At 35.8% G+C, this 25,286-nt stretch overlaps 1 protein-coding gene across 5 annotated transcripts in view; it reads left to right on the forward strand.

The window, feature by feature from the left end:
- Positions 1 to 19,482, forward strand: part of LOC148940668 (facilitated trehalose transporter Tret1-like) — a 50,657-nt gene extending 31,175 nt beyond the window's left edge. For all 5 annotated transcript variants that reach the window (XM_089104866.1, XM_089104868.1, XM_089104865.1 and 2 more), the window contains 3 exons: positions 930 to 1,103; positions 15,090 to 15,224; positions 18,520 to 19,482. In XM_089104866.1, the coding sequence (XP_088960992.1) occupies positions 930 to 1,103; positions 15,090 to 15,224; positions 18,520 to 19,409 (1,199 nt within the window). In that variant the 3' untranslated portion in view covers positions 19,410 to 19,482. The remainder of the gene's footprint in view (positions 1 to 929; positions 1,104 to 15,089; positions 15,225 to 18,519) is intronic.
- Positions 19,483 to 25,286: the final 5,804 nt, after the last annotated feature.

Below are 25,286 nucleotides of genomic sequence, written 5' to 3' on the forward strand. Positions count from 1 at the left end.
TCGAAGAATATCATCAGAAGCTGAAAACCAACTAAGTGCTTCGATGGGTTACGGATTGCACAAAGACCGCCCAATCGACTTACAAGTTTTCTCTGAAAATCAAGTACACCTAAACGAACTCTTTCATTCTTCAAGCTTTAAAAAAAACTACTTCAGTATAGGTAGCAGGAGGTTGTGGATGGAGGGGCAGCCCTCCTGAGACATAAGGTGAAGGAATCTGTTTGTTTAAGTCTTAAAGTTTATATTTTTCTTTTATCTGAAAATTTTTAATTTCTTACATGCAAGAGGATTTACTTCTTATTAAAAAATGCAAGGAGGTTTCTAACAACCTTACTTTTTGACTGGAAAATCAACACGGCAAAAAAGATAATAGTAGTTTACCAGTTTTAATCTACAAGAATTCTGAGTGAAAATAGTCTGTGAAATTCTTTTGATCCTGCTATAAGTAATAACAACAAATACAATCCTTTGAATTGCTTTAGTATATTTCTGCACTTTTTTATGTACGAAGAAGCTCTCTTATTTTATACCCTGGGGTAGTGCAGTTGACTGATGCTCTGCTTGGCAATAAAGAGCCTCAGGTTTGATTCCCGCTCCCGCAAGTCAGAGCGACTGGTTTGCTACTTGTCCCTATAGAAAAGACCCAGCAGCTGAATCATCGATAAAACGCCCTAGGTGCTATCAATAGCTCTGGAGGATCTTTATCATTATCCTTTATTCGATTTTATTCTTAATAAATATTTTTGGTTAGAGTTTGGTTTAAAGTTCTCTTTTTATTACTATTAGTAGTAGTGTAATACGTTATGATACATGAACATACAAAAAATTAATCAGTAGCTGGCCAAAAATCGAGACTCTGGCCAAAAGTCAAGCTTTTGAAGGCATGCTAGAATATTAGATAGTAATGCGTTTGTGCTTTTTATTTCTAGCTGGATTGTTGATAGCTTTGGCTCCACGTATAGAAATGATCTATTTGGGAAGAATGTTTCAAGGGTTTTCAATTGGTGCTCTGTCAGTTGCCATAGCAATTTACCTAGCTGAAACAACCCATAATTCCATAAGAGGAACGTTGGCAATGCTTCCAGCCGTTTTTGGCTGTCTTGGTAATACAAACATTTCAGTTTTGCCAGTGTAACCGTATGCTTTTGTCGTTTTTTCCTTTTTTTGCTCTAAAAAAGCTGTATATTTTTCACTATTGTAATAAGTTTACGATAGGGTTTATTTTTGTCAAAGGAGTTGGGAAATTGAAGTTTTTGGTCTTCAGTTGGGATGCAGGAAGAGCGTGCGTGGCTCTGTTGGCCTCATGTGGCCTGGTGCTGCAGTGAGTTCTTAGTGGTAGTCATGATAAGAGATACTAAGTATACATGTAGGGTATAGATTATCCTTTCAAGGGGGAGGGGGGTTGTAAATTTAAAAAAGATAAATGCAAGGAAGTCTTATAAATCTTGATTTTTTTTTTCCTCTCTGAGTTTTGCCCCAAATGCGCCTTCCCTCTCTGTGTAAATCCCTGTGAGCCACACTTTCTTGAGAGTTATTTCCTCTTTTCGGGCGACTGTTGTTTTGTAGGCTTTACTATAAACATAACAAGTTCAGTGTTGAAACACCTATGAGGAAATTAAGTACCACAGTAGAATTAATTGATCAAGCCAGGGCTAGAACTGAGAATTCCACACGATATCAAACTCCAATTGCAAAATATCCCAAAGTAAAAAAAAAAATCACTAGATATAAAGTAGTATGTATTCTTAATATAATTTTTGGGAATAATGTATATTTATACCTTTTCCAAGCTAAGGACAAAAATACCAAAATCTTCTGGAAAATCCCAAGCCCAAGAGTGTCAGCCCTGGGGCTAGTTTTGTCTTTAAGACGTATCTAGATTTTTTTTGTTGTTGTCCTCCACAAAGTATCATTTAGCGTCGAGTGTTCTGGTTTCTTCTAAAAAAAAAGCAGTTCAAATTCAAAGTTTGAATGTTTTGGACGAATGTTACAGAGTAGAGGGGAAGAAATTTAAGAGATGAACAACATGGATATTGTCTGGATAGATCTTGTTGACCGGTTTGCGAGTCCTGCTGGAAAAAAAACTAATGAATGGCAAGTTCAACTACTTTAAAAAGTATAATTTTTCTAAAGTTCTTCAACTTAATACGGCGTAGAACTCTGTGGAAGTTATATTACATCATCGGAATTCTACCAAATTGCAAATATACTTAATGGCCTGTATTATGATACTATGTGCGCAGTGCAGACAAAAGTTTCTTAACGGAAAGGCTCTTGGTACCGAAGGGCTCTTGGTAACGGAAGGGCTAAGGATAAGAGAGGGATGCATTTCATTCCCATTATGTTTTGCCATTGTGAACGATTTTCCTCTTTGTGGGTGCAGTCTCAGGGGCAGTCTACAGCTAAGCCCACTGAGAAAACTCAATAATGGGAATTTTGCTAATGATTTTGCTATTCTCACTCACTGCCCAGAAGATATGCAGGATCACGTAAATGAACTTTATACCAACGGCAAGAAATTGATGAAATCAGACAGTTCAAATATCTTGGCTGCTTTCATACATAACATCCTAATTCCGATTCCAATAAATCCTTTGCCAAATAGTGTTGGCAGGCTCTGCTTTCAATTACCTTAAAATGTTTTGAGAAATAATCAATGCTCTCAGAAGCTAAAGCAGGAGATTTGTATTAGCAATTTCGGTCCTTGCATATGGCTTTGAAACATAGAGCGTTTATGTGCAGTTAGAAAGATGACTCCAGCCATTTCAGTCTTCACCTAGTACTTGTTATGCACACTCCGGTAGCTCGGATTAACTTTTTGAAAAGCATGTGTACAGGTGTATTTTAGTGAAGACGCGAGGACAATCTTGTGCACTTTTCGATAGGAAGTACCAGTGCTAATCTTGGCTTAGGCAACCAAGACTAGTTGAAGAATCATTGTTTTTTTTTTAATAATTGGTTGTGTTTCTAATGGTAATTGACTACGATGAACACGTCGACTTTTTTTTATAGTGAACGTGGACGCAAACCCTTAGTTAACGTAACTAATAACTTCAGCAAGTTGGGGCTGAGAAAATAACCTTAGACGTGCATCCCCCCTCCCCCATTGTCGATCAGTCTTCCTCTTTAAGTTCTGACGCACACGAAAACAACACCATCTCACATGAAATCCTTCACGTCATTACTATTGCCGGCTTTAAAGATTTAAAAAACATTCCACGTTTTGATCAGTGGGACAAAAAAGACAAGGAAATAAATAAGTCTCAATCAACGGATACGTAACCTAGAATTACTCTATGACAGTCTGTCTGAGTTGTACGATCGCCAAAAAAGTTATAAGTTTAAGGGCATACTTGAAAACCTGAAAAAGAGTTATCAGCAAGCTATTTTTGACGAAGTGCAATGTTTAAGGTCCAATAGTCCATTTGTTAATCTTCCTAAAGTTAACGTTCTCTCAACTGACCACCTATTCTGTAGTTTTCCCCATTATGCAAGACATATTGTCCAACCTATGATCCCTGACAAAATAATTGAAGTTAAAACTTGTCCTATGAGATTGACCGGACAGGAAAAAGAAGACGAAAATGATTAATTGAGAAGTGAAGTCGAAAATATTAAGCTATCTATTCCTGTTGGCCTTGTTGTAAACCTAGACAGTGATATCTTTATTGAAAAAATAAATATTGTGACAGTTAACTCTGACGTTTAGCTTAGAAGAGCTGCTAATTATCATTCATCGGGTGTCTTTTTTTTAATTTTAAACAGTAATTGTAGGTTAAGTAGTTATAAATATTATCATATTTGGAAATTCTATATTCTTAGCCGTTCTATAAATCCTTGGTGTATATATCCTTATATCGATGTCTGTAAGTATCCTAGTAGTAGATGTGTGGCTTCGCTAAAATTCGCTTTAAATTACCGTTTAGCATCCATAAGAGAACCCCAAGAAGCTTTCAATCGAATTATATTCTTTTGTCGTCTAATTTGGGCCAAATTCCAGGAAAAAATTCTTTTTCTTCTGATAAGGATCAAAATACCTCCAAGTTTTACCCTAGTGGTGAAAACATTCTCTGGTATGTTTCCCCACCTTCCCATCAAAACAAACATCCATCTTTGTCTCAGTAAAACTATTACAAGTTTCCCCCTTTCTTTAGTGCATCGCTCTCACAGAAGTTCTTTGTGAAACTACATTGGCACCCTTCAATAATCCCATCAAGTTCAATAAGTCATTTTACCCGCTCATACCCTTCCCCTACCTTCTTTTACTCACATTTCTTCAAGACATACCCGCTCCCGCGACCCCGATCCTTTCTTGGCTGCCAAGAAACTGGCAGCTTGTACTTATCTTCATCCTCTATCCCTCTACCGGCACGTTGTACCTCCTTAACCAAAACGCCACCGCTTCTTGGTTGCTGTTGCTTAAATTTCTCGATACTGCCTGCTCATCTAAGTTCTCTCGTATGTGACCCAGGTTTTAGAAATGTTGAGGGCTTCAGTTGCCCCATGATTGATGCGACTTGTTCTCTCGAGTTCTCTACAAGGGACTCATATCACCAGCTAAATCCCTCCCCCTTTTGCACCCTTGTTCTTTTTTGCACAGAGTAATCACCAGGCTCCTGTTGACGCCGATCATCATGATAATTTAATCCCAAGCAGTGTCTCATCATCCCAATTTCCCTTCAGGTCCAGTCTAGCCTCCAACAATAACTCTACTACCCAAATCAACTCTAATCGTTGTCCGGAAAAAGTTGTTGGAGTGCTGTTGTGCTCCAACAGTCCCATGTTCCGACTACCCTAATGTGACCCTTGCTATGGATCCCACTAGAGCTAATGATTCCAATTGCGATCTTCAAATCTTAAGTGTAAAAATGGTACCTTCACAACCTGTTTCCAATTTCCCAAACTTTTACTAAACAATGCTGAGAGTCTTAACTTGAAAAACTTGGTCTTAACATGGAATATACATTCAGGTGTAGGTGTAGTCGCTATTTCTGAATTACTGGCTCAAAACTCACAAATGTTAAATATTAATACTTTTTCTCATTTATTAAATTGAGGCTTGAAAACCATCCTCTGGGTATAAGAGGTAGCGGAATTTTATTTTTCGCCCATATTGATTTGTATCCAGCTCAAATCTCGATCCCAGGTTTATCTTCCTTTTATGAAATAATTTGGGCGTGCATTCGTTCTAAAGTATTATCCCGTCCTCTTAACCTAATTGTCCTGTCCTGTATTTATTGTTACAGGGAACTGCAGACAAAACAATTTTTATCGAAAAATCATATGCCGATGCTGACTATGTACTACCAGAATACTCAAACGCTGGAATTATCCTGTCAGGTGCCTTAAGAAACTTAAAACTTAACTTTACCTGTAATAATTTTGAATTAAAACAGATTTTAAACTCAATTACTAAAAGTTAAACCATTCTTGATTTCATAAGCACCAATATATCAAGTTTTTCATACTCGTCTCCACTCTATCTCCTCTTAGGGGGGAGGGGGCATTTACCCCTTTAGCCTTCTCTTATCTCCTCTGCCTAAAGTTTTATAATGCTTTACTATTACTGAAACCATCTATGGAATTCTGATTGACTCAGGACTCTTAAATTTTGGCTCTGGATTGCCATTACAAATTGGTCTCCTATGTATCAAACAAATGATGTTGATTGCTAGGCTTTGTCTCTCCAAAGTTTATTAAGGAGTAATTCTGAATCACATTTTTCAGAGGAAAAAAAAAAATTAAAACGTGCTCTAATGATGAACCTTATGCTTATGAGGCTTTGAAAAACTTATAAGAAAAAGATAAATCTTTTGAACAACGGCTTATTACTGAGGCTAATAGTCTAAAAAAAATTCTGGAAAAAATAGAAATGCAGCTTTTCTGTAATCATAGGCAGCGCTATGTTAAGGTCTCTTTCTATCATCAATCAAAACGACGACTGAGAAACAAGAAGGCCGTTTAAAGTTACGAAAGATATCTCGAGAACCAGATAGAGCTGGATAAAAAGAGTGAAGAAAAACGATGAAAGCTTGCAGAAAAAGCGGAAAAAGAAAACCAAACACTCGATGCACTTTTTCCAAGTTCACAAAAAATAGAGGCTCTTGAAAGTCATTACAAGAAAAAAATAAGCCGCTGGGTACAAAGAGCAAGCTACTAACAAGATGTATGGAGAAGCCCGAAATCAGCTTAAAATGGATATAGATGAAGCTTAAAATGATTGAAATTCAGCTCGCCCCAACCATGTTGGATGGGTCACTTTTTTTTCACATCGAACAGAAAAAGGAATCAGCAGATGTTGAAAGTACTCAGGTTTGCAGAAATAAACTCAGTCGCTGATAACTGCACTTTTGAAGGTCTAAAGGAAGAAAAGCGAACGCCAGAAAAACAGCGAAAAGAAAACAACAAACAAGTTATTTTGAAATGCCGCGGTCTTGTAATGATTTTCTGGTCATTAATCAAATTAGTTACTCATGTATTTTTCGAATTTTTTACCTTCTTAGTTGAAAATCAAGAAAAAAAACCTTTGAAGATGCGTATAAAGACAATAATAATAATTCATTTCAACCGTCTTTATAAGCATGAAATGTACTTAGGGGAGTACAAAAATACAGGAAAATAAAAATGAAAACACTAACAAGAAAAAACCCACGAGAAAAATAACATTTCAGTTACTTAGACAACACAATTGAGATATACACTTAAGTGGAAAGTCGAAAATATTTTATCGACGCTTACGGAACCTGTCCATAAGCTGGTCCATTTTTGAAAAAAATATTGAAATATTTACTCAAAAATATCAAAAATTCCTACTCAAATGTACCGGTTGCGAGTCCAAAGCGGCAACTGCAGAAGATATTTTCAAAAACGGAAGAATAGATATCTAATTTTCTTCCGCTCAAACATTGTGAAAAAACTCCACAAAGGGGCCAAGAAGAAGACATGTGGGACGAAAAAAAGGCTTTGTAAAGTCTGCCCAGGGTTATTTTGTGAAACTGGCCTTTAGCTCGAGCATGCAGCCCGTATGATTTTCTAAGCTTTTCTTTGAACGTTGAGATAACAAGTGTTTTAGCAGTTCTAACGTTTTAGCCAAACGGGAGACCTAAATATTTCAGAGAAGACGTTGCAGAAGTAGTTGCTGGGCCAACATTGATAGTAACGGGAGGTTGCTGAGACGAATCGTAAACGAGAAGCTCAGTTTAGAGGATGTGAATGGGAACCCAACCTTATTGAGACCAGACCAGACTATGTCGACTGCATTTTGGAGAACTTGGAGATCGTCTGATAATAGAAGAACGTCGTCTGCGTAACAGATATGGCTGACATCAATGTAATGTTCTATCAGGAATGGAGGAATATTTTTCGTAATGCTTCAGATGGCATTATTGAAATGAGCGGGACTAAGTACAGAGCCTTGTTTCACACCTCCCTGAACAGTGATGGAGTTGCTAACTGGCTATCTAGCCGTGCCCGTATGGACGCATTGCCATACCAATTCTATAAGAGACGGCAGAGAAAAAAGTTTGTTCCACTTCTGAAGAGAGAAAGAATAACCTGGGAATGGACAATGGAATGGAATGCCTTTGAAATGTCGATCGCACACCCACACAAAAATTTTTTTCAGCTTCCGATAGCGGTCTAAAATAGCCAAAAAAGTTGAGTGTGCGTTTTGCACGCCCAAGTCTTTGTGGAATCCAAACTGGTTATTTCCATGGTTGCACCTTGTGTTGATTTCTTGGAAGATCAACTATTCAAAGACCTACCAACAGTGGAGCAAACAGTAATTGGTCTTCAAGATTCACAGACCTTTGGGTTTTTGCTCTTCCGAAAGGACAGTTTGAACATATTGCTGAGCAATACAAGCCAGAAATTATAGTGACAAATGTTGTATAAGATTTGGGGTAACGGATAGGAGGTGCTCAGTTTGTACCCCATCGTCTCCTGGGGCTTTATCAGGTTTCATTAGATGAATTTAGATGGAAAGCCAAGGGGTCAAATCATCTTGATATTACCCATGTCTTTCGAGAAGATGATGACGCTACATTGCCGACCATCCCGGTTTCAGATTTATGACAGATCGGTTTGATTATTGATCCTTGTTTTCGGTGTCAGGAAGGTTCCTAAAGGTTCGTTTTTCCGCTAGGAAAAAGTCCCTAAAATCCCTATTTTTGACATTTTGAACCTGAGGCAGGCCTGCACTAAGTGCATGCAGATTATCAAAAGGGTGTATCTCAGAAATGGATAAGGGTATAAAGTTGGAACTTTCAGGGAATGCTTAAAGGGGAAAATCAATTGACCAAAAGGCAATATTTGCACGTTACTACTAATGCTACTACCGCTGCTACTGTTCCTACTACTAAGGGGAAGTTGGACTAAATTAAAACCTCCTTGGTACCGTTTTCTAAGGCAGTGAATTGCTGTCCGTTTAATTTTGTTTGCCTGTCTCTTGTCATATTTAGTCTTTTTACCGTCTCTTTTCATATGTAGACTAGTTAATATGATTATTTACTAAATTTTTTTTTTTAATTCACTGATGAAATTGAGTTTTTGTTTCTCGTCTTTGTAATTTGTTCGATGTGCTTTTTTTTTTTTTTTTTGTGTGTGTTTTTTTCTTTATTACTGATGCTGCGTCTTTTGTACCTTTTTTTGACGGGTAATAAATACATAATAATAACAATAGCAACGGCTAAATATATTAAATTGAAACTGTCCAACAGTTCAACTGTCCAAAGAGCAATGTGTTAATAAACTGCAGCTGCTAGTGCTTGTGATGTTACTACCATTACTACTATTACAACTTTGGCTAAGGGTATGAAGGTGAACTTTTCGGAGAATGTTGAAGGGGGAAGTTGAACTGAGTCATAACACACTGTCTGCATGCAGGTTGTCAAAAGTGCGGATCAGCAACATCTTGGCAACGGCTTGTTATGTGAAGTTGAAACTTACAGGGCTTGTTATAGGGGATGTTGAACTACCCAAAAGGCGTTATTTGCATCCTACTACTACTATTTCTACTACTGCTACTGCTATTTTTACTTCTAATACTGCTACTAAAGCTAAGGCTGCTACTATTAATTCTATTGCTACTACAACTATTGCTACAATTGAATCTAAAGGGCATTAAGGTGAAGCTTTCAAGGAATATTATATTGAACTAAATCAAAACGAACTATAAGCATGTAGATTGTAAGAAGTGTATAACAGTAATATGTCGGAAACGGCTTACATTATTCAGTTGGAACTTTCAGGGTATGTTTTGAAAGATTTGAACTAACCAAAAGGCACTGTGTGTATACTACTACCAAGCACTAATACCAAGATTGCTGTATTTAATGAGGCTATTTATATAAGTTGAAACTTTTAGGGATTTTTTTGTGGTGGGGGGGTTGTCAATTAAACGAAAAAAAACTCTATGCATGCTGGTTTTCAAAAGCGTATACAAGCAGTATCCTAGTCTGCGCAACGCTATCATAGAAACTTATAAAGGAACTCCTTCGATTGGAAATTAATATTCTAGTGTCCTTTTAAGAGTCCAAAGTGATTGGAGGGCAACCAGCTCCCCCCCCCCCCCCAAGCCCAATAATTCTCCAAACCCATCCAATCAAAATTTTGACATAGCCATTTTGTTCAGCATAGTTGAATAATCCAGCAACTATGTTTCTGGGGATGTTGGGGATATCAACCCTCCCCCTCCACAGTCCTCAGAGCAAGGGCTGTAAGTTATGCCATTTGCTCACTGTGAAGCTTTCAGGGAGTTTTGAACTAAATGAAGTTATACTATCTGTTTATAGGTTATCAAAAGGAGAAACTCAGGAATGACTCAAGGTATTAAGTTGGAACTTTAAGGGAATGATGAGGAAAATGATCAATTGGCCAAGGGCATGTTGAACTAACCAAAAGAACTGCGTGCTTGTTACTGCTATTACTACTATTACGACTTATGGCTGCTACTTCTACTGAGGTTAACCATATTAAGGGGAAACTTTCAGGGAACATTTAGGGGGGTGTTGAAGTAAATCAAACCACACTATGTGTATTCACACAGGTTGCCAAAAGGATGTATGAGCAATTTATCAGGAATAGCTTAGAGTATTAAGTTGAAACTTCCAGGGCGTGTTGATAGGGACGTTGAACTAAACAAACAACAATCTGGGCATACTGCTACTATTACTACTGCTTCTACTTTTGCTACTATTACTATTATTGCTACGATTACTACTACTGAGGCTGAGAGTTGGAAGTTGAAACTTTCTGGGAGTGTTTAGGGAGAATTTTAACCAAATACAAACATACTTTGTACAAACAGGTTGCCGAAAGGACGTATCAGCAGTATCCCAGGGGTGGTCTAGGGTATTAAGTTGAATCTCTTAGAACGTGTTAAGGGGATTTTGAACTAGGCAAACTTGAAAATGTACATACTACTAAAACTGGTTACACTACGGCTACTACTGCTGCTACTACAGCTGTTACTGCTACGACGACTACTACTACTATTGCTGAATCTAAGGGTATTACAGTGAAACTTTCAAGGAATTTTGAAGAGAATAGTGAACTAAATTGAAACATGGTATGTGGATTCAGGTTATTAAAAGGTCGTAACAGCTTAGAGTATTAAGTTGAATTTTTAGTGCGTATTAAGGGAGATTCCGAACCAACTAAAAGGTACTAAATATATATATACTACCCTTACGACTTCTACTACTACTATTAAGGCTAAGGGTATTAACTATAGGCATACTACTGCTACTAGTAGTAGTACTACTACTGCTGCTGTTAGTATCAATATTACAAAGACTAATGGTATTAATGTGGAACTTTTAGGGGCTGTTCGGGGGGGGGGGGGTGTTGGTCTAAATGAAAACATATTATGTGCTTTCAGGTAAGGACGTATCAGAAATATCTCAGAAGCGGCTTAAAGTATTAAAACGCTATTAAGTTACTGCTATCACTAATACCACTCCTGTTGTTCTTACTATTACTTCTGCTGGGGTATAGGGTATACTCTGTATCCTAGAATAAGATATAAGTTAGAAACTTTCACGGAATGTTTATATTGCATTAAAACTAAATCAAACAGCATTATGTGTAAAATGGTTGCTAATAAGACATCTCAGCAATATCTCAGGGACGACAGAGGGTATTAAGTTGAAACTTCAAGGGCTCCTACTATTGCTATTGACCATTGACCATTGACCATTTTTATTTACGAAACTCATACAATAAGTATTAAACACATGAACCGCCCAGGGAAGGCCCAATATGCCTGATAATAGACGGCGGTAACCCTTTGACTCTCTACCAATTACTCAATCAATAAAAAACAACAATACACTATATTTCCTCATTTAAAAATTACTTCTTCAATCTCTTTTTAAACAAATCAGTATGTTCAGCCTCCCTAATGCTAATTGGTAAAAATATCCGGAGCTAAATAACGAGTCGTGAAGCCGCTACGTTTGGCGTCTCAATACTCGACTACGAAATTATCAACATTCCTTGTTTCATATGCGTGGAGGGCTCTATTAACGCGAAGGAACTGACTAAAAACTGAAGGACATACATTATTCTCACACAAAAATCATTTGAACAAATGACTCAACTATAAGAAATGTACGGACTCACTATTTCATGGTATAAAGTTAAAAGTGTCGGTAGCGGTACAACATTTTTCAATCTACGTATCACTCCTAAGCCTCTTGCAACTTTTGCTGCGATTAGATCACTGTGATGTTTCCAAGGTAATTTACAATGAATGAAAAAAACAAAAATAACGTACCGCTTGCACTTGCGACAAAGCTTAACCATTAAAAAACACGTTTTTATCAACATCTGATAGACTGATACACTTCCAACTCTACTATGCACAATAAAATTCGTTTTCCCCACATTCATTGATAAAAGACTCAAATTTGCAAATATATAAAATGAATTCAAAACCCTATTAGCTTTTACAAGTAATCCCTTCATCATCTGACTAGAAACAGCTATAGCAGTGTCATCCGTGAAGGATGTAAGGAAACACTCTGGCAGATAAAATCACATAGTATCTTCGTAAGCTGGATATAAAAGTACTCCTAAAACAGATCCCTGAAGAACCCCGCAATTAACTTCAAAAGGAGACAACACAACGCTGTTAATAACAACCTGAATGGACCTACCGCTCAAAAAGCTTTTAAACCAATTCAAGCAAGCACTCTTTACACCAAGGCGTTCTATACATTTAGTTAAAATTTTAAAGTCAACTGTCTCAAAAGCCTTTCGGAAATCAACGAACACGGTCAGAGGAGTTTCGCCACGTTGTGAGCACATATTCACAGTGTCATTAATGCGATGTATAACATGTGATGTCGAATAGCCCTGTCTAAAACCAAATTGTGTTTACTTAATTGACCGGCATTGTGAGGTAATCATACAATCTTTTATTTGCTATCTTCTCGTAGATTTTCGAGAAGAGAGAAAGAATGGATATATGGGCTTGTAATTCTCAATATCCGGCTTCGAACCCCCTTTATGGCCAGAATTATCTTTGCTCTTTTCAAAGCATCAGGAAAAACACCCGTTTGTAGTGAAACACTGATGATATGGACAAGGCAATGCAGCAGATAATATATGACAGCTTTTAAAGAATTTAGATTTATACCATCAGAGCCTTCCGAATTACACTTGATTGTTTTGACCCTTTTAGAACTTCTTCACTGGTTCATGACTCAAATTTGAGTTCACCGACACCTCCTCTATCGTCGGTTAATTCCTGATCCGAAAAATCTGCATCGGAGCTTGACAGCCCTTCAACTTGAATATCCTTCCCAATATTGGCAAAACAGTTACCAGAATGGTCAGCAATTAGAAACTCATCGTTCACAATCTCGCTCTGTATTGACAAAGAATTGGCATGAACTTGTTGTTTTTTTCTGATATACTCATTAATCACCTTTCACATCTCTTTTGAATCGCCTTTACTCTGGCATAATTTATTTCAAAATATTCTTTTTTTTTTTGCTTCCCTTCTCGGTGTTTTCACATGGTTAGCTACTTTAAAACGGTTCTTAGCTTCCTGGGCTCGCATGTTTTTGGCTTTACAAGTTTAAGTGGGTATGTTCTATCATAAATTGGCTGAATAATAGCCACCATACGGTCAAATGCAGTGGAGGTATTATCCTTAGATTTAACACCTCTTTGAAACTTACTGAACTTAACTCTTCCCCAAATTTTCGCTTTGTAGCACACGGGTCTTTATCCCGTGGCTGTTTTTAACAGCCACATCAGCATAGCAATAATTCAAAAACTTAGAACCGACAAAAACATTAGCAATCAATGTCGCTGAATGGCTAGTTATACGCGTAGGAACAGACGCTAAGGGAAAAAGATCATTAGCAACCATTAGGTTAAAAAAATATATTTTCTCCTCTAAAGTCGAACAAATCAAAATTAAAATCACCCATACAAATAAAATAAAAGTCACAAACGAGACACCCACGCATTAGCTTCTCAAAACCCAGCAAAATATCCGTCCAACTGGCACTTGGAGACTTGTGTACAACAGAAAAAAAAATTCTGTTATTATAATACTTCTGCTCTTCCAATTGAACTAAATCAAAAGAGCGTAATTGCATCCAGGCTGTCAACATACCATAGATACAATGTTTTGGGAATGGTATTAAGTTTCATTTTTCAGGAAAACTTGAGGAGGTGTCAAAATAAATAGAAAAAAAAACTATGTGTGCCCAGATTTTCAAAAGGGCGTATGCTCTTAAAAATTATTGAAATATTTTCGCCAACATATAAATAGTAAGCCAAACTATGGATTCTTATAGAAAAAAAACGAGAAAATTTAAAATATACTTTTCTTTTTCAATGAAAAGGACTATGTCAATAAAAAACTAACAGAAATTAATTTTAGAAACATTTTCACAAAATAAGTTTTTCACAAAAAAATAAAGAGCTATATTTAACCAAAAACGAGCAGAAATAAAGTCAAATAATTTTCTAAGCGTAAAACTACCACAAATCGCCATTAATAGATAAATGAAACCCAAAACGAACAGAAATTACAAGAAATGATCGACTCAAACTCAAAGCGACCAGAAACTAAGATGAGTAGGACTGACGCCCCCTGTGCCCTTTAAAAACCTGCACACATTGTGCAGTTTACAGAATACATAATATATTTTAAAATTTTTCACTTTTTCACTTTAATAAATCCAAAATTATGAAGACTTAAAGGGGAAATTAACAGTATATGTATATTAAACTGTCAATCCACTTTCATTTGTTGTTGTTTTTTTCATTAATCTTGGTTGTGACGTTTTTTTTTCGATATTATGAGAAACAGAAACATTCAGCTTCAAGCAAGGATTGTTAAAAGAATCGAAATAATAACGGTTAAAATCTGCATTTGTTTTGCTAACTCCCCCACTTCCAATGCCCACACTCAGGACATTTTCGCCGAATTTCAGAACCTCAATCGATCCCGACTTCCCCCGCTTAGCCTCCACAGCAACCCCAAACTACTCCCTGGTCCGTGCTCTTACCGAGAGGTTTCGAAAAGGTTTAATTCCCTCTCTTTTGGAGCACCTTAATAATTCTTGAAACTAGTCCTGAACGAAAATAACTCCTTCGTCTCTTTTTAATTGGTTACGCATTGTCACAATAAATATTCTTTCTTTTTCTATTTCCATTTTCGTTTTTTCTCATTAGCGAAGTTTTTTTGCGTGTTTCAAGTTTTGAGCTCTGTCTTTTAATCTAGTCTTTTATACAGTCCTTTTTTTAGTTATCAATATTTCTGATTGCTTCTCTTATTTTTAATGATTTTGACTTGTATTTTGTTTTTTATTCCAAATGTTCTGATTTTTACATTATTTAACTTGGAACGCGAATTCAGCTTTTTTTCTTTATTATTTTATCAATAAAGTATTATCTTATCTCTTATCTCATCTTGATGGACAATAATTGCCTAAGGTCTATCTTGAATATGAAATGAAAAAAGAGGGTGAGGAATGAGGAATTTATTGTATGATACATCATAACTCCATTTTCGATTCGAAATTTCTTTTGAACTTGCTCTTTTTTAATAATTATAATTATTTCAGGTATTTTGTTGTGCTATGCATTGGGAACCTTCATAGGCTGGAGACCTCTTTCCGCAGTTTCTTCTTTACTTGGTTTTGTGTTCTTCATTTTCGCACATTTTTTACCTCAGTCTCCCCACTGGCTTATTACAAAAGGTAAATCTACCTAGTTTTCTACGGTAATATTTGTTCATTACAACAAACGAATATGGCAATGAGGTGCACATTTATCAAATAATTACCAAAGAAAACAAAGTTATTTTATAAAAAAAAATAGACAGGAAAAAACCTGTGCATTGCATATAAAAAGTCCTCAACAGTCAGCGAAACCATTTGTTCTAATAATCCAGTTCTCTAGAAATGCAAAGAAGTAATACTTCAATTGCTTAGGAAGCACATGTGATACCATTGCTATGCCTCAGTCTCAATCGCAGAAAATGAAAAACCAACTCAAGCCAAATGACAAACAGATATGTCCGGTAAGAGCAGATGGTAGCACTTTTCGATTTGTAGGAAAATGTTCCTTTTTTGGCATTTTTTTTTTACTACTATAAGGGAATATTTCGGTGATGGGGTCAGAGAACTGTCTGACATGTTAAGTATTTCTAGATTTTAGTCTTAGCTTCAATATTAAACTCGTGCCTACCTGTTTGCCTGCTTGAACGGATTTTTCGCTTGAAAGAAGAAACAAAATCTTGGTGGAACAACTTGAGGCATTCTTCTCCAACATGGACTTGGAAACTCTAACTTGAGAAAATGCGGAGTAGGCTCCTACTTGGGACAAGCGAAACCACATCCTTGGTCCAGAAATCCACGCAACTTTTCAAAATGTAATGTCAGATTCGTCAATATGGTCTGAGCGTAAAAACGGCAAAGGCTAGACGCAAGACTAAACCCAGAATGTAAAAGAGTGCAATGAACCCTCGAAATCAGTAAAAAGAACACTAAAAACTCAAGAAGCCAAATAAAAAGTGATTATCCACTCTCAAAAGGGGATTGAATCCAAAGTATAAAGAAAATGTACTTCTGAGCATTATATTGGGTATAAATCGTATCCACGGCGTTCGACCTAGTCAATCTGCATGTCCTGTTTCGTTAAATTAGCTCGTTTGATTTATTCCTTCTCCATTGAAATGAGATGCCTATATTCTTTTCTTTTTTGTTCCTTCTAGAATCCACTACACGATTGCAATTGGAAAACTATTACAGAGTAAATTATCTTATTAAAAATCTAACCTGGAGCCTATATGATGCTCGGAACAAAATCTTAAAACGCTGTCAACCAAAGAAATAACAACACATCTTTTTACAGAAGAAGGCTGTCTCGAAGAAACTTGCAAAGATTGTGTCTGGGTTTCCTATAGATCGAAAATTTAGGCTGAAAACTGTTGAAAATGAGGAAGGAATGGGTACATTTTTGAGTTTTCAGTCCCAACTGTAAATTTTTATAGAAAGATGCACAAAAAATTAAAAGAAGTTTGTCCATGGATTAAAGGACCCAGCTGGACGAGGTATCACCACGTAAACAGCCCCAAAAAGAATGTTAGTCGAAAAGCTCAGTGAACAATTTCTAGTAATTTTATGTGAAAATTTGCCAAGTTTTGATATAAAATGGTTCCCATTAGGAAACCTATAATAAAACGATAAAACTGATCTTTTAACCTGAATTTTGCTACTAGAATTATCGATAGTTTTTTTCGATTTCCTTTGTGGAGATTCTTCACATTTCTTTTTATCCCAAGATTTATACATAAATATTGCATAAAAAAAAAATCGCTAAAATATTATAGGTTATACCTTAGTTTTTGGCTTTTTAAACTGGGTTACAACTTAATAGGCTAGTGATCGTTTCAGTGTACTTTTTGTAGATTATATTAGATTATTAGAAAAAAGTATTAAAATCCGGTTGAAGCGGTGATAAAATTTTGAGGTCTAGGCTACCTCATTGTCTTAAATTTCTACCAAGCAATAGATTCGTGGTTTGAAAAAAGTAAGTAGTATAAAGAAGATTTATTTATAAGACCTTGCGACTTTAGTAACAGAAGTTCGAACCTTAGATATAACATAGATTTTTTGAAAAGTGTATTCTTTTTCAAGCGTCAATTCATTTTCAATTATCAGTTCTCCCAAAATGTTAAAGTCAAAGAAGCAAATATAATGAAAACGCGAAATTTTGCAAATTATTTTAACTGGATATCTTAAATTATTTTCATGATTCTATAGACAATTCAATTTTTTATTTGTTATTCCTTAAAGATGTCAAGTATAAATACCCCAAAGACTCTTTTGGTGGCAAATCCCAAATTTTTTAAGGCAAAGTTTGAGAGAGAAGGGAAGTTAAACCTATATTTGATGCCCAATTTTAGCAAAAATTCGTGATATTTTCATTAATTTCTTTGTCTAAGTTGAAAAAAATTCTTTTATAAGGTTTTTCTGAATGTTTTTAAAATCTAAAAAATGTACAAAACTTAATTTTAGAAAAGTAGTTTTCTGATGAAAGTAAAAAGCGTATTTGAAGCTGAAAGCGAAGAAGGATTACTGATTCGTGGTTATGCAACGTATTTTTGAAAACTGTTTCAAACAAAGTGGCTCGTCATATTCCCTGATATTTGTAGAATTCTGAAAAGCCAATGCATTACTGAAACCTCAGCTTTTTTTAGTTTTGTAGGGAGTTAAAAATGTGTCGTGAAGGTTTTTGATTCCATGGCCAATAAATGACAGGTGAGTACTATATGAATTATCCTTTTATTTTCTGTCATCCACTTAAGGGTTTTCTTGTTTCTATTTCTATTTTTTGTCAGTTTTGTGTTTTCAGTAAATCTTTAGTTTTTCAGAATTATAAAAATATAGGGAAATCACGAGCCGGTTTGTTTGAAGCAGTGTTTCAAAAATATGTTGCATACACCTTGACTTAGTAATTTCTATTCGTTTTAAGTTTTAAATTCATTCTTTACTTTCAGGAAAAAACTTTTTTTTTAATTAATTAAACAATAGATTGGAGCTTTTACCTACTGATAAGAAATGATGTAACTTGTCCAACGGCACGGTACATTATAAACTGATTTTTAAAGGTTTAGTGGTGAAAGCCTTGTGAATTTATTCTTAAAATGTACAGGACCTGTTAATTGTCTCTCTGTTTCGCTGATGTGCGAAGACAAAAATAATATTTTGGAAGGGTTTATATGAGTAAACATCAGAAATATGTATTCAAGACCAGTTGTTTTCGTCATCATAGCACATTTGCTAGGCTAACTGGTTCGTGTATTCAGGTTTTCAAAACCGTTGATCACCTTTTTCAGCCACAATTTAATGACCACAATTTTATGCAGAAACTTGAAAGTGGGACAAGATGCCTGATGCCAAGATGCCTGATGCCAAAAGGTCGAGTTTGGCCGATGTTGCCGATACCGCCGTTTTTTTAATTTCTCAAATGACTATTGCAATCTTATAGGTCGACGTGACGAAGCCTATGAAGTTCTTACATCACTGAGGCGAGAACGTTTCAATGTTCACGAAGAAATAATGAGTATAGAAATTACTACAACAATTGACAGGACCAGTTGTAACTATGGATCTCTCATTGAACCGCAAAACGTCAAATGCCTGGGCATATGTATCTTACTAATGCTATTTCAACAGCTCTCTGGTATTAATGCTGTAATATTTTATAGTGCTAGTATTTTTCAGGATGCTGGCTCGACCTTAGATGAAAATATCAGCTCCATCATAATCAGTGTTGTTAACTTAGTATCATCAACCTTAGCGGCCGTATTTATTGATAGGGTTGGTCGACGACCTCTTTTAATAACATCATGTCTAATAATGTCTCTGTCTTTATTGTCGTTAGGTGGTTACTTTTATTTAAAAGAAAATGATCCTGTGAATATGGCTCGTGTAGGCTGGATCCCCCTTCTTTTGCTTATGATCATTGTTGGAAGCTTTGCTTTAGGATTAGGCCCAGTTCCTTGGTTGTTGATGAGTGAAATTTTTTCATCAGATGTTAGGGCATCTGCTTCGGCCGTAGCTGTAGCAGTCAACTGGAGTTGTGTTTTCACTGTAACCAAAGTTTTTCCTACCCTCGTTGCTAAGTTTGGTAGCTATTTAATGTTTTGGTCATTTGCTGTAGTCTGCAGTTTCGGATGTTTTATCATTGTATTAATTGTACCTGAAACGAAAGGAAAGACTTTAGAAGAAATTCAGAACGAATTGAATACAGATCTCTCTGGGACAGATAGTCCTAATGCTACTGCAAGTCAGACTGTTAATGAAAGTTCCTCAAATGGACATATCAACCAAGTGATCGTTTCTGCATGTGATAATTTAAGCCTTGAATCAGATTAGTGTGTTTTTCACCAATTACCTTTTATTCACGTTTTTATATAAGTTATTTGCGACAATATAGCGTTTGACCCTTCTGGATCTTATTTTTTAAGGAAGTTAAGTTAATAAATTAGTTTGAATTCAAAATTATAGATTAAATTTAAAACTTAGAACTGGCAGAAATTAGCCAGTGTAAAAAATCTAAAATAAGTAGAGATCGCTGTGGTTAAGAAAATGAAGCTTAAAACGAACAGAAATTGTTGTGATGTAAAGCCAAATTTAAACCAAATACGGGTTACCACTAATAAGTTTGGGGATGCCACTCTTCAAACCCTCTAAAAAGGTTGAATGTCAAATTTGCTTTACTGAAAACTGAATATATATTTTAAATTTCAGAGTTTTCTCTAGCCAACTGAATTTTTCATACACTTGAAGGGAACAGACTTAAAATGAAGAAAATGGTAACGAAAATAAATATACTTTCAAAATACCCAAACTAGAGTAATTGAATAAGTTTTTTACGTCGATAAATTGTTTTCGCTATTAAGTGGGGTCTTGCTATCCCTCAGACCTATCCCTTCAAAAGTTTAGAATGTCTAAACAAATAGCTTAAATTGCAAGCTTAATTTAATCAATTGCTTTTAATTCTTTACAAAAAGAACTCCATCAAAAACGAAAGCTTTATTGCATAATAGATCAATACAATCAAATTATATGTTACACATGCGCTCATATCGAAACAACAAGTGAAATTTTAGCGCTGTATATTTTTTTTCATGTTGTGATAAAAAAAGGAAAACTTTGCAATATTTATAATGTTTTCAGTAAAATGCAAGTAACAGTCTTGTTTTTTTGGGGAGGGGGGGGGGGGTTCAAGAATTTTTAACACATTGATTTGTGGTTTTTCCTATGTGTTTTAGGTTTACTTTACTGTTCAGTGAAATTTGTTTTCATTTCAGTCTCATTTTTCGTTCATAGAAATTACTCCTTGTCTCGGATTTGATATCCTATATAAGCTAATTTCTTTTCATTTTAAGCTTTAATTTAGTCTTTATTTTTATGGAATAATTTTTGTTTTTCAGTTTAAATGCTTACTGATTGCATTTGAGTCTTTCCATAAAAAGGATGATATTCGATGCTGTATTTATGTAAATCTTTCTTATCCTTTTGGCAAATCAAAAATAACGAAGTTTCAAAGGTTTGGGCGAGAATTTTCTTTCCGTCGGCCATTACAGGTGGTCATATTCATCAATAATAAAATAATAATAATATATTGAAAACCCAGCGTATACAGTAAATGTACAATGACAGGGTATACAGAATAATATGAAAATTGGAAACAGAAATAAGGGGGGTGACAGCCCCCCCCCCTGGCTGAGTGATTGTTTCATATATTTGTATTAATCTAAAAAACTTTTTCCACAGAACAAGTTTTCAAAGAAAAGTAAAGAGCTCTTTTAAGCCAAAAATGGGCATAAACATAGTCAAATAATCTTCCAATCGTAAAACCAACAAAAATCACTATCAACAATTAAATGAAACTTAAAACGAAAAGAAATTATAATAAATCGCCGAGTCAAACTTAAAACGAGCAAAAATTAGAATTACTAGGGCTGAAAACCCCCATGCCTTCTGAAGAACAGAACAAAACTTAGGCTTTACTGAAAAAAAAGACCTTAAAATAAAAAAAGGGTTAAAAAAGTGAGTAAAAAAAGTTTTTTACTTATTTAAGTAAAAAAAGTGAAAAATTTAAACATATTTTGTTTCCAGTAAAGCGCAAATTGTGTTCTGGTCTTGAGAAGCCATAGGAGTTATCAGCCCTACTAATACTAATTTTTGCTCGTTTCGAGTTTGACTCGGCTATCTATTCTAATCTCTTTTCATTTTGAGTTTCATTTATTTATTGATAGTGATTTGTGGTAGTTTTAGGCTTAGGTGATTACTTGACTTCATTTCTGCCCATTTTTGGCGTAGTGGAGCTCTTTACTTTTCTTTGAAAAACTTATTTTGTGGAAAAAATTTTCTTCGATTAATTTCTGTTCGCTTTTTATTGACATTCAATACAAGTCATTTTCATGAAAAAAAAAAATTATATTTTTTCTTGCTATTTGTATGTTGGAGAAAACTTTTAACAATTTTTGACTTGACACAGATAACATCTCTTAATTTTATTTTATACCCCCTTAACTTAACCTGAAAAAATAAAACTTATTATCATTCCCAGAGGATTCTTTCTGTACTCTTTAACAACCTAGATACACTTACAATCTATTAAAATGTAAGAGCAAAAGTAGTAATAGTAGTAGCCCCGAAAGCTTCAACTTAATACCCCCAGCCGTTCTTTAATACACACAGCCTTTTGATTTAGTTTTAAAGTAGCATTTAGTTATAAAGCATAATGGGCCAATTGCATAATTTTGGGGGTTTGGCATGCCCAATATCCCTAAAGACATAGTTGCTGGACCGTCCTACTATGCTGAACAAAATAGTGTTTGGGAAATAAATCGAATCGAACGAGAGTCAGCCTGATTGCCCTCCAATCTCTTTTTACTCTTAGAACAGACCCTAGAACTTTTAATTTTGAATCGAACTAGCTTCTTTAAATGTCTCAACGATATTTCTAGCTATTATAGAGTGGTGCTGCTTATGATATTGCTTATATGCCTTTTTGAAAACCTGCATGCATACAGTTTTTTGGTTTAATTGGAACGCCCCCTAAACACTTCCTAAAAGTTTCACCCTAGTACTCTTGGTGTCATTAGTTATAGTAACTTTAGTTGTAGCACTAAAAGTATACACATAGTGCCTTCTGGCTAGTTGAAAATCCCCCACAACTTACTCTTAAAGATCTAACTTAAGGATATTGCTATGTCATCTTTTTGAAAGTCCACATGCTCATAGTTTGTTCAATTTAGTTCAACGTCCGCATAAATATTTCTTATATTTGACTACTGAAGACACTGTTATATTCTCTTTGGACTATTGGCTGCAAAATGGCTATCTCACAATTTTGATGGCATGTGTTTGGGGAAAAGAGAATATCAGGGGGGGGGGGCTTTTTCCTCTCCATCACGCTTGACTCTTAAAATGGAACTAGAACTATGCATTTTCAATCAAATGAGCCTTCTTTAAAGTTCAAAAGACCACTCCTTCATAAAATCCTTGCATCCCCCCGGGGCATAACTTAAAACCCTTACCCCCATACTCTGGGGGACTGTGTCAACCCCAAATGCCGCGTTATGACATCGTTGGAGTATTTTTGAACAAATGGCTATCTTAAAGTTTCTATCAGATTCATTTGGGGAAAATATGACGTGGGGGGGGTATAGTTGCCCTCTGATAAATTTGACTCTTAAAAATGGCTCTTCAACTCCCGATTTCCAATCCAATGAGCCCCCTCGGAAGTTTATACGACACACCATTTCCATAAAAACCTTAAATTCCCTCGGGACATACTTTCCAACTCTTGCCCTGAGGACTTTGAGGGGGTTCTCATCCTCCAAGACATAATTTCTGGACTTTTAAACTACGTCAAACAAAATAATTATTTCGAAATTTTGACTGGAAGTGTTTTGGGAAATGATGGGCGTGGGGGGGGGTCTATTGTTGCCCTCCAATCGCTTTTGACAATTAAAGAGGGCACTAGCCCTTTCAATTACCAACCGACTGAGCCCTTTTCGAAGTTTCTACGACAACAAATGGCCATCTTAAAATTTCTATCAGATACGTTTCGGGAAAATACAACGTGTGTGTTTGTGTGTGGGAGAGGGATATTTGCCTTCTGATCACTTCGACTCTTAAAAATAGCACTATAACTTCTGATTACCAATCCAATGAGCCCTCTTTGAAGTTTATGTGTATACGACCACCATTTCTATAAAAACCTTTTATGCCCCCATGGCGTAACTTACAACCCTTGCCCTGAGGGCTATATGGGTGGGGGGGGCATCCTCAAAGACATAATTTCCGGACCTTTCAACTACGCTGAACAAAATGGCTATGTCAAAAATTATGATTGAGTGTGTATATCCCCCCCCCCAGGGCATAACTTACAATCCTTCTCTGAGGATTTTGGGGGTGGTCTGTCATTCTCAAAGTCATAATTTCTGAACTTTTAAACTACGCTAAACAAAATCGTTATCTCAAGATTTTGATTGGGTGTGTTTGGGAAGGGATTGGCGTGGGGTAGGGGGAGCTGGTTGTCCTCCATGAGTTCTTTTTGAAGTTCCTATGACATTTCTTTTTATAAGAAGTGCCCTGGTCTAAAAAATCAAAACAACATATTGTGCCTACATCACTATTTACTTGGGAAATTTCGAGAAAGTCATTTAGCCAAAAAAAGTAAAATTAATATGCAAATTTCGTTTGAATTATTCATGTATGGTGAGTCAAAATCAAATCTTGCATTAATTCAAAAACATTAAGAAATTAAATTAAAAAAACAAGTTTTTTTAACTGAAAGCAAGGGGCGACATTAAAACTTAAAACGAACAGAAATTATTCCGTATATGAAAGGGGCTGTCCCCTCCTCAACGCCTCGCTCTTTCCGCTAGATTTCGACTCTGTGTATAACTTTATTTTTTTAAACAATAAAACACTTTTGATTGGGTGTGTTTGGGGAAGTGATTGGCGTAGGGGAGGGGGAGCTGGTTTTGCCCTCCATTAGTTCTTTTTGAAGTTCCTATGATATTTCTTTTTGTAAGAAGTGCCCTGATCTAAAAAAACAAAACAAACTCATTACTTAGGCAGCGCTGTCGCGCTGCCTAATCGCGCAGACCAATCTCAGGAAGGGGCTGTCCCCCCCCCTGCCCCATAGCATACTACACCCCTGGTTTTATTAAAATTTACCATAAAGTTGAAATTTTTACACATTTTGATAGCCTCCAGCTACTCGCCACCAATAGCTTTACATCTTACCTAAAATTATTTTAACGATTTTTACCCGTACACACGGAGGAAAAAAAATGGTTGACTTTACTCTAAAAGAAAATTTCTAAGTTGTTTGTTTATTTATATTGTCCCAATAATTCACCGCTCCCCCACCCAAAGAAAACACTTTAAATGATTTTTCCTCGTTGCTTGTGCATTAAAACTTTTCTGGCTAATGCCCCTCCCGGATTATTCCCTCCCTTGTCGGTTACCCCTCGAAATATTATCCCTGCGTATAAAATTTCGCTCATTTGATAAAAAATAAAAGTTCAATCAAAATTCCTTGTCTTGTACTTTTTTTTTTCTTCCGTCGAGATGTGATGCGTTTGTAAAAACAAGCGTGCTTTCACTCGTTCATTAGCAAATGTCAACTTTTGTCACTTGTCAACCCCCAAATTCTTGATTGATCTTGATAACTAAGCCCCCTGGAGAGGTCCATTGCCTTTTGGCAAATTTACCGACAAGAGAGTGAAAATCTAGCAACAGAAAACCGTATGGCCTTAACAAGCGAATTAAATCCCTAAAAGAGCGACGTCGAATATTACTTCTATAATTAATGTAAATCTATGTGTTTTTTTGTTCTTTCGTGCAAACTCAACCACGTCTCAAAAGATGTGTTTTGGCAACTAAAAACAAGCTGTCATGAAATGTGGACTAAATTAATGAATCCTTGTGTAAATGTCTGGAGGGGAAATCAAATATCATTGAACTCTTAGGAAGATGAGGACAATGCCGATCAAAAATATTTCCTTTATCAATATTTCTTTATCTTTTTTTTTTAAATAGGATTATGATGTGAGAACCTTTGTGATGAATAATTTGTGATTTGTGATGAATCATTTACTTAAGAGCATTCCTCTATGGCTTTCAGGTTAAATTTGTGTAGGCTTACGTAATTCTGTTTTGATTGCACTCCTGTCATTGCAAGTAAAACTAAAAAATACACAAATTTTATTGCGTAAACGGAGA

Source organism: Artemia sp. Qi Xiang Cuo, chromosome 19 (genome assembly GCF_049724085.1).
Source record: "Artemia sp. Qi Xiang Cuo chromosome 19, ASM4972408v1, whole genome shotgun sequence".
Classification (NCBI taxonomy): domain Eukaryota; kingdom Metazoa; phylum Arthropoda; class Branchiopoda; order Anostraca; family Artemiidae; genus Artemia; species Artemia sp. Qi Xiang Cuo.